The sequence below is a fragment of the Marmota flaviventris genome, chromosome 14 (genome assembly GCF_047511675.1).
Source record: "Marmota flaviventris isolate mMarFla1 chromosome 14, mMarFla1.hap1, whole genome shotgun sequence".
Lineage (NCBI taxonomy): Eukaryota > Metazoa > Chordata > Mammalia > Rodentia > Sciuridae > Marmota > Marmota flaviventris.
The window spans coordinates 83,618,325-83,632,486 of record NC_092511.1 but is presented as its reverse complement, the minus strand read 5'-3'; the positions used below and the strand labels follow the sequence as shown (position 1 = coordinate 83,632,486).

Below are 14,162 nucleotides of genomic sequence, written 5' to 3'. Positions count from 1 at the left end.
CTGTATTACAAAAACTCAATTACTATTATGTCGAATTTTACCAATAAAATGTTTTCTCTTTTAATTACCTAAGTAGCTATACAATATCCTCAATTTTACTTCTCAACTTTTAAAAAAACCTAAAATAGGGGCTGGGATTGTGGCTCAGCAGTAGAGCGCTTGCCTAGCACGGGTGGGACCCGGGTTCCATCCTCAGCACCACATAAAAATAAAGGTATTGTGTTGTGTCCAACTACACCTAAAAAAAATAAATATTAAAAAATAAAATAAAATAAAAATTAAAAATAAAATAAAAAAACCTAAACTACGTGCTGTCTTGTTCTACAGAAAATGCTTATTAAAAAGCCAAAATAAGGGGCTAGAGTTGTGGCTCTGTGGTAGGGCATGTGTGAGGCACTGGGTTCAATTCTCAGCACCATATATAAATAAAGGTCCTTCAACAACTAAAAAAATATTAAAACAACAACAAAGAATGCTCTGAAAATGGGTATTAATGCAAACACCACCACTGACTGAGGTTTCAACCTATTAAAAAAAAAAAAAAAAAGCAGGAATAAATGAAAAACTGGTCCAGAAAAACCAGTATGATTCAAGGAAAAGAACTCAAAATTAAAAAAATAATGCACAAAGATATTCAAGATTTTTCTAAAATGCTAGAATAAAAGCAAACCCTTAGTTTTTTAAATTATGTATTAATTTTACTAAATGAATTACATAAAAATGTTTGTTATTATACAGTCAGGTCTATTAAAGCCATGACACCATCCTGCATCCTGTTATATAAATACATTAAAAAAAACTTCAAAATCAATGCTAGTAAAAATATTCACATATACAAAACAAATGAACACATATATATTTATGTACTCAATTTTTCCATTTTTTTTAATATATTTTTTTTTAGTTGTAGGTGGACACAATATCTTTATTTTATTTTTATGGGGTGCTAAGGATTGAACCCAGTGCCTCACGAATGCCAGGTAAGCGCTCTTCCTCTGAGCCACAACCCAGCCCCCAATTTTTAAGTATAGTAAAAAACTAACAATTCAAAATTTATACTGCCTGTATAGCAATTTCAGACAATTAAAAGTGTGTGTGTTCTTGTCCTCATTACCCAAGTTCTTGATTCAAAACTAAGGTAATGGACAAATAAACCATATAATCTGTATAGTTCCCCTTAGTTCTAAATTCTCAAAGTTATTTTTGGTCCCTCCTCACCTTAGAGCTCTTAAATAGTTAAACTGATTTCTGAAATAAAGTTAAATAGAAAGAGGAAATTTCTTTGACTATAAAGAAAAAAGACAAGGATAAGCAATAAAAGAAAGATCTTTATACATGAAGATATGACTAAAATTCAAACTCCCAGAGCTCAACAAATGAAAAAGCTTCACAGTCTCATCCAACTTAAGAACAATAAGAATAAAGCAAAGAACCTAAAGCTTCCAGAGAGAACAGGACACTCATAAAGGAACTAGAACCAATTCCCCTTGCCACACTGGACAGTAAGAGACCACTCAACAATGATCTCAAACTTAATTCTATTGCAGCCAAACTATCAATCAAGAGGATAAATTCAAGATTATTTTCAGAAATGTTAACAAAAAAAATTTTATCTCCTTCACATTCCTACATGGGGGTGTATAATGACCAAATGAAAAACCAAGAGCTAGAAAACGATATTTTGAAGATGCAGGGCTGCAGGCAGAGCTCAGTGGCAATGCACCTGCCTGACATGCACAAGGGCCTGGGCTCAATTGCCAGCATCAAAATAAATAAATAAAAATGTAACTTACAATAGTTTTATCAACCATCTAGCGAAAAATGTAACAAAACTACTGAGCAAAACTCAGGAAGGCATAAAGATTGGACAATATTTTAAAGATTTCAATTCTTCCCTGAAGGATCTATAGATTCAATGCATTCCCTTTGAAAATCCTACCAGGATTATCTGTGGAATTCACAAACTGATTCTACAATTTATATGGAAGTGCAAAGGACTTAGAAGAGTCAAGATACTCAAAAAGAAGAAAAACAAAGAGAAAACACTTGCTCACCTAACATCAAACTCAATATAAAGCCATGGTAATGAAGGCAGTGCGGTCTTGGGGAAGGGACAAACCAGTGGAAGATGCACACTTGATTTTGACAAAGGTAACACTGAAAATCCACAGGAAAAAACATCCCTTTACCCTCCCATAGATGGTGCTAGAACAATTAGGTGTGGTAATTACAAAAAGAGTAAAACAAAATTAGTCCCAACACTTCACAGTGATTATAAACTTCAATGTGAAAGGTAAAATACAGCTTTTAGAAGACAATGTAAAGAATATTTTCATATCTTAGGATAATTAAACAAAACCCTAAAGCACTAAATAAAGGAAAATATTTTAAAAACTGACTATGAAAATTAGGAATGTTTTTATTTAAAAAAATGTCACTGGATGGAAATAAAGCTATGAAAAGAGGAGGTAACTCCAACATAAGAATGAAGATAAAAAACCATTCATATCCAAACCAAGGCAAAAAAATTACAGGTAATCTAATGAGGGTGAGGGAAGGACAAAAAGTGTTGAACAGTCACACCAAAAAAGGAAACCCAAATGGCAAACTTATCAAAAGACAAACCGTATCTGCAGTAATCTGGAAAATGAAAACAACATGGAGATACACTGCCCCCTCAGATGGCAAAACAAGGGCAGCAATACCAAGCACAGACCAGCGTGGGGAGTAATAGAAACAGCCTCTCAGAACTGCCTCTAGGAATATAAACTTGCAGCACTGCTTTGAACTAGTTAGGTGTAATGCTCATACTTTTATTTATTTATTTATTTTTTTGCTTTTTTGGTACAGGGGTAGAACTCAGGGATGCTTAACCACTGAGATATACCTCCAGCCCTTTTTATTTAGAGACAGGTTCTCACTAAGTTTCTTAGGGCCTCACTATATTGCTGAGGCTGGCCTTGAACTTGCGATCCTCCTGCCTCAGCCACCTGAGTGGGATTACAGGTGGGCACCAGGGCACTTAGCTGATGCTCATATTCTTTAAGATTCAGCAGAAGGTAAATGTAGAGTACATGTATGGCAGAGTACAAGTGAAAGAAGGCAGCAGCACTGCCCCTAACCACCAAAAATGAGAGGCTGCCCAAATGCCCACTGATCACAAAAGTTGTTATATTCAATAATGAAGTATTATTATGTGGTCATGAAAAAGAATAAACAAGTAGCAAACAGAATTTGTAAATCTCACAAAATAAAAACAGGCAAGAAAAACTGCATTCCTGGGCAATGATTAAATAAGTAAGGAACAAAGTGATGCATACACAAGTTAGGACCATAGTCATCTCTAGGAGGAAAAAGGGGCTAAGACAGCAAGGGGGCAGCAATGCTTTCTCCACTTGCAGTGTTTACTTGGACACTTTTTAAATTTTTTTAATTCTAAAATTTGTTCTAATTAGTTATACATGATAATAAAATGTATTTTGACGTATATGGAGTGTAGTTTCTGACCCTTCTGGTTGCACATGATGTAGAATTACACTGGTCATGTGATCACATACGCACATAGGATAGTAATGTCTGATTCATTCTTCTTTGTCCTACTCCCCCTCCCCTCCCTTCACTCCCCTGTCTAATCCAAAGACTTCTGTTCTTCCCTAATCCCGTCCCTTATTTTGAATTAGCACCTTCATAAAACATACAGCCTTTGCATTTTAGTGGGGGGGGGGGGGGACTGGCTTATTTCACTTAGCAAAACAGCCTCCAGATCCATCCATTTACAAGCAAATGCCATAATTTCATTCTCCTTTATGGCTGATTAACATTCCATTGTGTCTATGTACCACATTTTCTTTACCCATTCATCTTTGAAGGGCACCCGAGTTGGTTCCATAGCTTAGCTATTGAATTGAACTGCTATAAACATTGGTGTGGCTGGGTCACTGTAGTATGCTGATTTTAAGTCCTTTGGATATATGTTGAGGAGTGGTACAGCTGGGTCAAATGGTGGTTCCATTCCAAGTTTTCTGAGGAGTTTCCATACTGCTTTCCATAGTGGTTGCACCAATTTGCAGCCACACCAGTAATGTATGAGTGTACCCTTTCCCCACATCCTTGCCAACATTCATTGTTGCTTGTGTTCTTGAGAACTATTGGGCGCTCTGTTTTCAATGAGTCACGACACTATCTGTGTGTTCACTACACATCTGTGAGCTCTTTGCTCACAAGAACTGGGCTGAAGCATCTGCTTGGGAATAACCCAGGTGTCCATCACAGAAGTGTTTTTTGGAAGTTTCTTGGGATGACTGTACAACGTTCCCTAAGCCTGTCTGCTGTGGCAATTAACACACAGACTGAGGGACTAATGAGCGTGAAGGACTGGGCCTGTGTGACTGAAGCAGTATACATATCTGTGGGAAACTGAAGTGGCAGCAGCTTGGTGTCAGCCTCGCTCTCATCCATGGCAGCAATACATGCCCCCAAAGGCAAAGAAAGTGTTGACGTGGGCAGCTGGAAGCCTTCCCAAGGAGACAAAGATGCAGCCTGCTCTCTTCTCTTCTGTACCCGCTGACAAAGCTAAGTGAAGAGTACCCTATGAAAGTCCACCTGTGTCTTAGGAGACTCACTGCCAGTACAAAGGGTGGTGTTAACTCCACAGAGTTAAAGTTCACAACTAAAAAATAAAAAGTTTAGCTAGGCATGGTGGTACACATGTATAATCCCAGTAACTCAGAAGGCCGAACAGGGAGGATCTCAAGTTTAAGCCCAGCCTCAGCAACTTAGCGGGACCCTATCTCAAAATAAGTTAAAAGGACTGGGGATGATGTAGGGTAAACTGGCCCTGGGTTCACTCTCTAGTACCAAAAAGAAGAAAAAGTTCAAAGGAAAGAAGAGGTAAAAGAGAAGCAGATATTGGCCTTGCTGTGTTGCACTGCGTCCTTCCAAAATTCTTATGGTGAAGTCCTAACCCCTAGTACTTCAAAATGTGACTTTATTTGGAAACCAGGCCCTTACACATGTAATTAATTAAGATGAGGTCATCAGGTTGGGCCCTAATCCAATATGACTAGTGTCCTTAAAAAGGGGGATGTTCAGACTAACAGAGGCACACAGGGAGAATGTCATGTGAACACGAAGGCAGAGATCAGGGTGATACTTCTGTGAACCAAGGAAAGCCAAAAATTGCCAGTAATCCAGCAGAAGCCAGGGAGCAGGCCAGAAACAGATTCTTCCTCACAGGCCTCAGAAGGAACCAAACCTGCCAATGCCTTGTTCCCAAACCTCCAGCCTCCAGAACCATGGAGCAATGATTTTTTTTTTTTTTTAATTTTAATTTTTTAGTTGTAGACTGACCTTTACTTTATGTATTTATTTTTTATGTAGTGCTGAGGATCAAACCCAGAGCCTCATGTGTGTGAGGCAAGCACTGAGCTACAACCCCAGCCCCAATGAACTTCTTTCTAAGCCACATAGTTTGTGTGGTATTGTTATCCAAACCTAGCAAACTCATACAGACCTTAAGCTAGATACATTAATGCTGTTAAGTTAGCAAATCAAATCTCTTAACCATTTTAATCCAATTTGATAGGAATGAAGTTTTAGAAACAATTTACAATTCATTTCAGAAATAAGGAATGTTGGCATATTATCCGATGTTGGGGAAAATAGAAAAAAAAAATAAAATACAACTCATTTCTAGAATCAGTTTGTGTTAAATGACAACATAGTTACTGAATGCTAACTTTAAAAAAAAGTGTGACCAAGTTTCCTAGATGTAAGTTAACTGGGTTCCAAATGCTGACTACAATGAGACAAACAGGATCCCTCATTAATTTCGCACATCCATTCCTAGCTGTTTTTCAATATCCCAACTTAACCTTACTTTTTTGGGAATTTGCTCACACTCCAGTTTTACTTCCCATTTTATTTTCTCTTCTTGTGTTTCTTCAACTTCTGAATCATCTATTTCATCATCGATTCTGCAGCAAAAATATCAAATAACACAAAAGGGTTTTTTCAACCTGAAAAGGGTTCATACCATACCATAGTGTTAAAATTTAGTGCTTTGGCTTGTCTTCAATCCCCTCAAAGAAATTTCAAAGTCTACTCCAAATACTCCAGATAAATAATGTTTAAAATTATGATGAGCAGTAAATGTCAAGATATGTTATGAATAAACTGTAAGGCTGAAATTCTAGATCATACAATCGTAATGTTCAAGAATCAGCAGCTACATGAATCATCCATTCAACCATCATTCCATTCACTTAACAAATAATGAATAATCGTTATATACCAGGCTCTGAGCCTTGTATCCTGGGACACAATGGTGTCCCTGCCTCCTGAGAGCTACTTGCATGGAAGAAAAACAGTACAATTTTGATAAATGTGATAGGTCAAAGTCCATCCACGAGGAACATTTAACTGGAGCCAGAGGCTGTCTGAACTTGAAAATAGTTAAGAAGAGAAGGCACGCCAGGTGGAAGGGGGGGTGCCTTCTGCAGAGAGGAGAGACAAACATTGAAATGTTAAGACAGAAAAGAAACTGTTTTCAGACTCACAGGAATGAGAAGTTGACCAGGCATTCATTATTTCCTGTGAATTAATTACCCAAGGGTGTTCCAGCAAAAATAAAAACTAAAAATGAACTCAAAAAAGATGAAGCGATGGGAAATAGAAGACGCTAGTGAACAAGTGTGTGCCCCAACACAACACCCTATTGTTCTTCCCTGCCCACTCCAAATCCTCACCTAATTTCCTTAAGGTCCACGATGATGAGCTCTCACATCACCTGACTTCTGAGTAGGATGGCACACAGCTGACCCCTTCCTGTCAGTTTCAGGAATGCAGAGCTCTCCTCATTTCTTCTCCCTCACCAGCTGCTACTTCTCAGTCTCCTCTGCTGGTTCCCCATCTTCCCATGTCAGTCCTTGTGGCTCTCTGTCTACATTCCCACCATTGGTGACCTCTCATTGCTTCTAGTATCATCCATCCCATAAGTAGCTGACTTTAACATCAAATCTCCATCCCAGAGCCCTCCCCTTAAAGCAAACAAAACCAAATTTCTATACAACACACCCAGCTACAGCTCTGCCAGCCACGTGATCTTCACATACCCAACATTGAACTTGATCTTCTCCCTGAACCAGATTCTCTAACTTACGCAGCAACTCCATCCTTCTAATGATACTGACCAAATTCCTCTTTCACATCACCTATCCAATCCCTGAGGAAATTCAATTTATTCTATTTCTAAAATACATCCATATTTGGCTACTTCTTGCTACTACATGACCCAAGGCGCTCCTGTTCCCCTACATTTTACTCTTAACACAACCAGAGCAACCCTGATAAAAACATAAATCACGTGTGGCTCACAGTAAATGCCCGATTCCTCATGGCCCCTGCAGAATACCCAACATGACCTACCTCCTCAAGCCCTCCCCAGTACCTCCCAGACTTTTGGCCCTACACTCTGACTCCACGTCAGTAGTCACACTGGCCACTTTGCTCCCTGCACCCAACCACAGCACACTCACTCTGCCTTGGGCCCCTCCCAAAAAAACGTGCCTCCACAATGTCATCAGCCCTCACCTCCTTCAGGTCCTGATTCAAATGTTACCAAAGTTATCAAGAAGGCTTTTCCTTAACTACCTCCTTTAAAATATCTACATGCTCTCAACCATCCAACCAGTACTTCTTCAGCCCCTACCCTGTCATTTTCTCCATGGCATTTATCATCCAAAATACTACACATCTGTGCATCATCTGGTGCCTCCCAACACGCTTCATGAATACCAGGATTTTTGTCTTTTGTTGGTTCACTGCTACAATTCCAAGGCCTAGCAAGTCTCCTATGTAGCAGGTATCCAATAAAAATGTAAAAAATTATTTTGAATCAATAAGTTTTCTCATCACAGTTACTAGGAAAAACTCAGAAACCACAAAACACAAATTAATTTCATTGTATAAAACAGAATACCCTCCTACACTTTTAATACACTGATAAAGGCCACTAGTTAAAATTAAGACAAATTAAGAATAAAATAGAGAACCTAAAATTTGAAACAAAAAGGCCAAGAGCCAAACAGAAAAATGGACAAAAGATGGAAATGAGCCGACGAGTTCACTCTACTTCCATACCATCCTTCACCTATGGGTGGCAAATTCCAAATGACTGATGTACTTGGGTCAAGCTTTGTGAATGCCTCTTCTGTCCAATGCATTTTCAAGTTGGTAGCTACTATTGTGTTTTCCTAATTTCTTTTTTGTGATGATTCACCTCAGATTCTCTTATGTATTTTAAAAGTTTATCAATTAGTTTCTCTTTTTCTTAGGTGTTCATATTATCTGCAAGTAACTAGTGTCTCTTTCCAAATATTTATAGGTCTTATTTTAAGTGTTGGTAATTCCACTTTAGAAGCTGGGTGAAGAAAGCACAGGCTACACTGTCTGGGCCACCGAATCCCAGCTTTGCCATGGACCATGTGCAACCTCAGCAGGTCACTCAGCCTCCGGGTGCTTCCCAGCTTCCTCCTGAAGGTCACTGTGAGGACTAAGGACACACTCTTGTACGCACACAGCAAGGCTGCTGCCGATGGGAACTAAGGTGAAGCTCGACCCAGGTACCTGAGATGGCCGGGAACAGAGGACTGACCCAAGAGCTGAGCCCACCCGAGCCGGAGACACGCCCGGAGAGAAATGGAGGAGGAGACGACGGTGTCCAGGTTGGCTTGGGGGAGAGGGGGCCATAGAAGACAGACTTAGGACACTCAAACTCAAAGGATGAGCAGTGAATGGACACCGGTGCAGACCCCACCCTGGACACCACCGAGGGGAGGACCAGGCAGCACCACCTGGCCGGCTGTCTGGCTCGTTCTCCATGCGCGCTTCATTCCGGTCCTCGCACCCCATGGTGGCCGTCGGGGGCCGTGGGCGGAGGTATCCACGACCTAACCATCACTACTTAACGACCTCGCGGCTTCGTCCTCGCTAGGAGAAAGCCCAGAACGTGTCCGGGATAACCACTGCCAACCGCAGCGCTCCGGGGCTTCCAGGAACCCAGGAGGGCGGCGAGAACGCGGACGCGCCCCCAGCTCGGGGAGCAGGTGCAGCGAGGGCGCCGCCCGCCCCGGCCTCGGCTGGCCTCAGCCCCCACCCCGCCCAGCCTCGGCCTGCGCCCCGCCCGCCCCGCCCCGCGATCCCGCACGCGGCCCACGGCTTCCGAGGCAAGAGAATGAGAACACGAGGGGTCACCTTTCCTCAGCGTCCGGGGCCGGTTTTTTGCCGAGGGCGGGGTTGGGGGGTTTTGAGAAAAGATTCTCAAAATCCATGACCCAAGCAGGCGGCCTCTTTCAGCGCACCGGCCGACCAGGGTAGCCAGAGCGCGATCAGCGCAGCAATCCAGAGTCGCGCCACGGGACGCAGGCCCCGCCCCCCGCACGCCGTCCCGAGACCGCGCACGCGCCCCTCCGCCCGCCGTGACTGCGCACGCGCGCCACCTCCGCGCGTCCTGTCCCGGGCTGCGCATGCGCAGCTTTCCCTGCGTCTTCACTGTTACCGCGGCATTCTGCACGGGTTCTGGAACTTAATTGGTAGGGTTCTTTTTTCTACTTTAGTGAGAACGTTTCGGCCATGGTCACGGGGTTTCTAAGGAATGGTAGCACTAGCTAACACTTGTGCACTTCGTTACCGTTTCTTAGAAATATCAGTTCTGAGCCTGATGTGGTGGCGCGCAGCTGTCATCCGAGCGGCTCTGGAGGCTGAGGCCGGAAGATGGCGAGTTCAAAGCCAGCCTCAGCAACTTAGCAAGACCTTGTCTCAAATAAAAAGGGCTGGGGATGTGGCTCAACGGTTGAGTGTCCTGTGTCTAGTCTCCAGCACCAAAAGAAAAGAAAGGGGGAAAAAGGGAAATACTGGCACCTGACTCCACCCCAGCGCAGCTGAGTGGGGCAGTGCCACCAGAAGGAAGGCTCCCACCGTCTGCAGCCCAGCAGGCGCGATGCGAGAGGGCTGAACTTAAGGCCCTGTTTAAGGAAAAGAGAACCTTGTCTCAAATCTCCACCTTCGGGGGTCAGACGCGCAGAAGGCTTTTGGGGCGCAGTGGGACAAAGGGCCGGGATCTCGCAGGATTCGCCCTCTTCCAAGGCGTCCGCCTTCCTTGGCTTGAGTTGGCCACCAGTAGAACTGGGGAGAGGCAGCACTGCTGAGGGCTTCAGGAGCTTGGGGACACTGGGCTGGGCTCACCTAGCACGTGCGAGGCCCTGGGTTCCAACCTCAGCAACACATAAAATAAAGATAGATAAAATAAAGGTATTGTGTCCATCCACAAAGAAAATAAAGAACTTAAGAATTACCTTTTTTTTTTTTTTTTAAACAAGGAATAGGGAGGGGCTGGGGCTCAGCGGTAAAGCGCTTGAGGTTCCATCCTCAGCACCACATAAAAATAAATAAATAAAATAAAGGCATGTTTTCCAACTACAACTAAAAAAATAAATATTAAAAAAAGTGTTAATTTTTTAAAAAAGGAATAGGGAATGGTTGGAATGGAAGCAGGAAGTAGCTCTAAGGAAAAAAAAATCTCAGGGAAATAATCTTGTTTTAAAAAATGCCTCCTCAAATTGCTCTGCTACAATAAGTACTATACCATACACATTTTTTTTTTTTTTAGAGAAATAAACAGAATTAATTAAAGGTAATAAATTTGTAGGGTCTCTACAATTGAAACAAGTACATAAATAACTGAGGCAGGAAAGTTCATTAGAGTACCAAGTGCTAAGAGGATTCAAAAGAGGGAAAAAAGCACATTCACTTGGGATGGCTTCTTAAAAGCGGTGGATTTGGGCTCAGTCTTGAAATCTCTTCCACAGGAAGGAGCTATTGATTGGCCCAATGACAGAACCTGACTTGATGCTGTAATTGAAGGGGCTGATTCCTGACACAAATCAGGGTCCATACAAGAGTGAGGGAGATTATTTGAAGCCAAGCATCTTCCCCAGGGAAGTTCTAATTTTCCCCGTTGTTGATGGTATAGACAATCAGCTTTTTGTACTTGAATCATTACTAAAAATTAAGAAAAATTTTAAGGTGATTAAACACGAGAGGCATCCTTCCCTTTACAGGAAAGCACTATATGATGCAGCTCAAATTATTGTCATACATACTTTTCCATGTAAAAAATGTCCAGTATACAGCAAAAGATAATTGGACACAGAAGGAAAACAGATTAATGGGAAAAAGTAAAAACAGCACAAACACCCCCAAAGAAAAATTGGACCTGCAAAGGCATCAGATACTAGCATTTTCAGACAAAGACAATATAAAAGATTACCTACATATGAGTCAAATTGATTCCAAAAATTCCTCAAGTTCTCCAGCCTTCCCTGTATCCACATCCTCTGCAATTTGACTTTGCAGTTCCTCTCTAAAAAAAGGTAGACTCTATTTCACCTCCTCTCCAAACTGAGCTGAGGTTTGTGTGTGTGTGTGGGGGGTTTAGCTGGAGATTAGAACCCAGGGCCTTAGTACATGCAAGGCAAGCACTTTACCAACTGAGCTATATCCCCAGCCCTCAAACCATGTTGAATTTAGCTAATAGGATGCAGTAAATGTGTAAACAAGTCAGGATGGCGCCTGGTATTTTACCAGGGGGAGTGGTTTGTGAGGTGGCGCCAGCGAGCCATTAAGTGTGGAGATTTCTTATTGGTTGACTGCTGTATCTAGTTTATGCTAATTAAGATAAGCTGTGTGGAATGTATAAATACCTCTGTTGACCTACAATAAAGGGCTCCCACTCCTGCTGTATCAATCTACACAAATTGCTCCTCACCACCACCCCCCCCTGCAGCCAGCAAATCACAAAAAAAGCTAAGCCACCTGACCAATACACAGCTATCCAGGACACATGATGGAGTACAGTTCCATCCAGATGGCCTCAGTCTAAATGACTAACCCACAGGATTGTGAGCTAAGTAAATGACTGCTGTTGAGGGCCACTAAGTTTTAAAGTAACTGGTTAAAAGGAAATTATAAAAAGTGACAGAGGAATTGGGAAAAAATCAAATAGAACTTCTAGAAATAAAAAATAAAATATTGAAATGAATGATGTGGTAGATATAAACTATGTTCACAAACTCTTTAGCATTTTTACCTTTGAAAGCTGAACTCATAGTCCCCTGTCCTAAAATGTGGACTAGATTCCCTGACAGACTCCTAACAAACACAGCGTGGAAAAGGCATGGTGCCTGATTCCTCAGGCCAGGTCTGAAGAACCAGTGCATTTTCTGCCTTACTTTCTCAAGTCACTGGCCTGGGGAAAAGTCAGTCACCATGTCATGAAATTCTCATGCAGCCTTGGGGAGCTGGCAATGCAAGTGAGGCACCTAGGAAGCATCTTCCAGAGCTGGACGAGCCAGAAGACATCACCCCTGCAACCTCACGAGGAGCCTGGGAAAGAACTACCCAGCTAAGTAGCTCCCAGATTCCTGACCCACAGAGAATAGTAGTATATAAATGCCTACTGAATAAAGCTAGAGTTTTGGGATAATTTGCTCTACTGCCATAGATAAGTGATGATCACTCGCTAAGTACAAAGCAGCTGGCTAAATATAAAATTAGCATATGGCCCAGCAATTTCACTCCCAGGTGTACAACCAAAACATTAAAGCAAGGACTCAAGCTTATTTGTATACTTATGTTCACTGAAGAATTAAAAAAAATTTTTTACTTGTAGACAATACCTTTATTTGATTGATTTATTTATTTTTTATGTGGTGCTGAGGATCGAACCCAGTGCCTCACATGTGAGAGACAAGTGCTGTACCACTGCAGCATTTTTTATAACAGCCAAGCAGTGGAAACATCCCCAATCTCCATCCACTGATGAATGGATAAACAAAGTGTGATATAGACATAAAATGGGACATTATTTACCACCCCCCAAAAAGAATGGTTATATCATGTGGCTGAACCTTGAGAACAGTAAGCTAAGTGAAGTAAGCCAGACTCTAAAGGACAAATACTGCAGTATTCCACTCAAATACCTAAAATAGACGAATTTATAGAGAGGGATAGTAAATTAGGAATTACCAGGGATTGCAGGGGGAGGGGAATAGTAAATTATTACTTAATGGTCTCAGAGTTTCTGTTTAGGGTGATGAAAATGTTTGGAAATAGATAATAGTGATGATTGTACAAGAGTATGAACATAATACCACTGAATTAAGCACTTAAATATGGTTGAAATGGCAAATTTTATATCATGTATTTTAGCAAAAAATAAAAATAGCTGACATAAGAAAATGGTGGGACAGCTAGGTGCAATACCTTGTGGACATGTGCTACAAATAAGCAATCATCAATAAATGGTGCCGTTTCTCCCATCGCCAGGATTTATGGCTCTGGGCATTAAGGGGTGTAAATGAGAATAGATCCTCTTCACATAATCCCTAGTGATGCCCTTGAAAAAAATTTACCACCTGTCCCCACAATTTGAGCTTTGCTGATTTAGAGCAGGGTTCCCCCCCCCCCCCGCCCCCGTTTCTCTCTTTAAAAAAAAAAAAAAATGGAATGTCATCCTTGAGCAGGGGCCATGCTAGTCTTCCCTGTGTCGTTCCAGTTTTAGTATCTGTGCTGCTGAAGTGAGCACTAGAGCAGGGGTTTTCAGCCTCAGCATTATTGTCATTTGGCATGAGATAATCCTTTGTTATGGGGGACAGTCCTGAGCGTTGTAGGATGGTAGGTTGTTCAGCAGCATCCCCAGTTTCCACCACTAGATGTCAGTAGCACCTGCTCCCCAGTTGTGACACACACAGTTCCAAATGTACTCAGAGGGAGCAAAATCATCATCAGTTGAGATCCACTGGTCTGGAGTCATCAGTGCCAAAAGAAGAAATGATTCCATCAAGGGACAAGATGATCTTTCCGCTAAGCTTGAAGAGGAGACTGTCGTTTGGCCACATAGGGTTCCTCAGGTCAGTGAATTAATAGGTAAAGAAAGGTTCAATCTCCAGCACCCAAAAAAGAAAACCCCTCTGTATCTAAAATAAGGAATCTCAAGGTCAGATGGTTCTTCTAGGGAATTCTACCAAACATTTAAGGAACAAATAGCAATTCTATTTTAAAGCACAGAAAATAGGGAAGAAAGGAATACTTTCTAAATTATTTTA

General features: G+C 41.7%; 1 protein-coding gene and 1 pseudogene across 2 annotated transcripts in view; both read right to left on the bottom strand.

Annotated features, from left to right (window-relative positions):
- The window catches only part of Zc3h8 (zinc finger CCCH-type containing 8), a 29,043-nt gene extending 19,624 nt beyond the window's left edge, over positions 1–9,419 (bottom strand). For both annotated transcript variants that reach the window (XR_011704417.1, XM_027952102.2), the window contains exons 1-2: positions 9,253–9,419; positions 5,879–5,975 (exon numbers count right to left, since the gene is read on the bottom strand). Coding sequence is in view for 1 of the 2 variants with exons in the window: in XM_027952102.2 (XP_027807903.1) it covers positions 5,879–5,975; positions 9,253–9,329 (174 nt within the window). In the remaining variant the exon portion in view is untranslated. The remainder of the gene's footprint in view (positions 1–5,878; positions 5,976–9,252) is intronic.
- A 4,125-nt stretch (positions 9,420–13,544) lies between these two features.
- On the bottom strand, positions 13,545–13,642 carry LOC114105573 (U6 spliceosomal RNA; annotated as a pseudogene).
- Between the last annotated feature and the right edge of the window lie 520 nt (positions 13,643–14,162).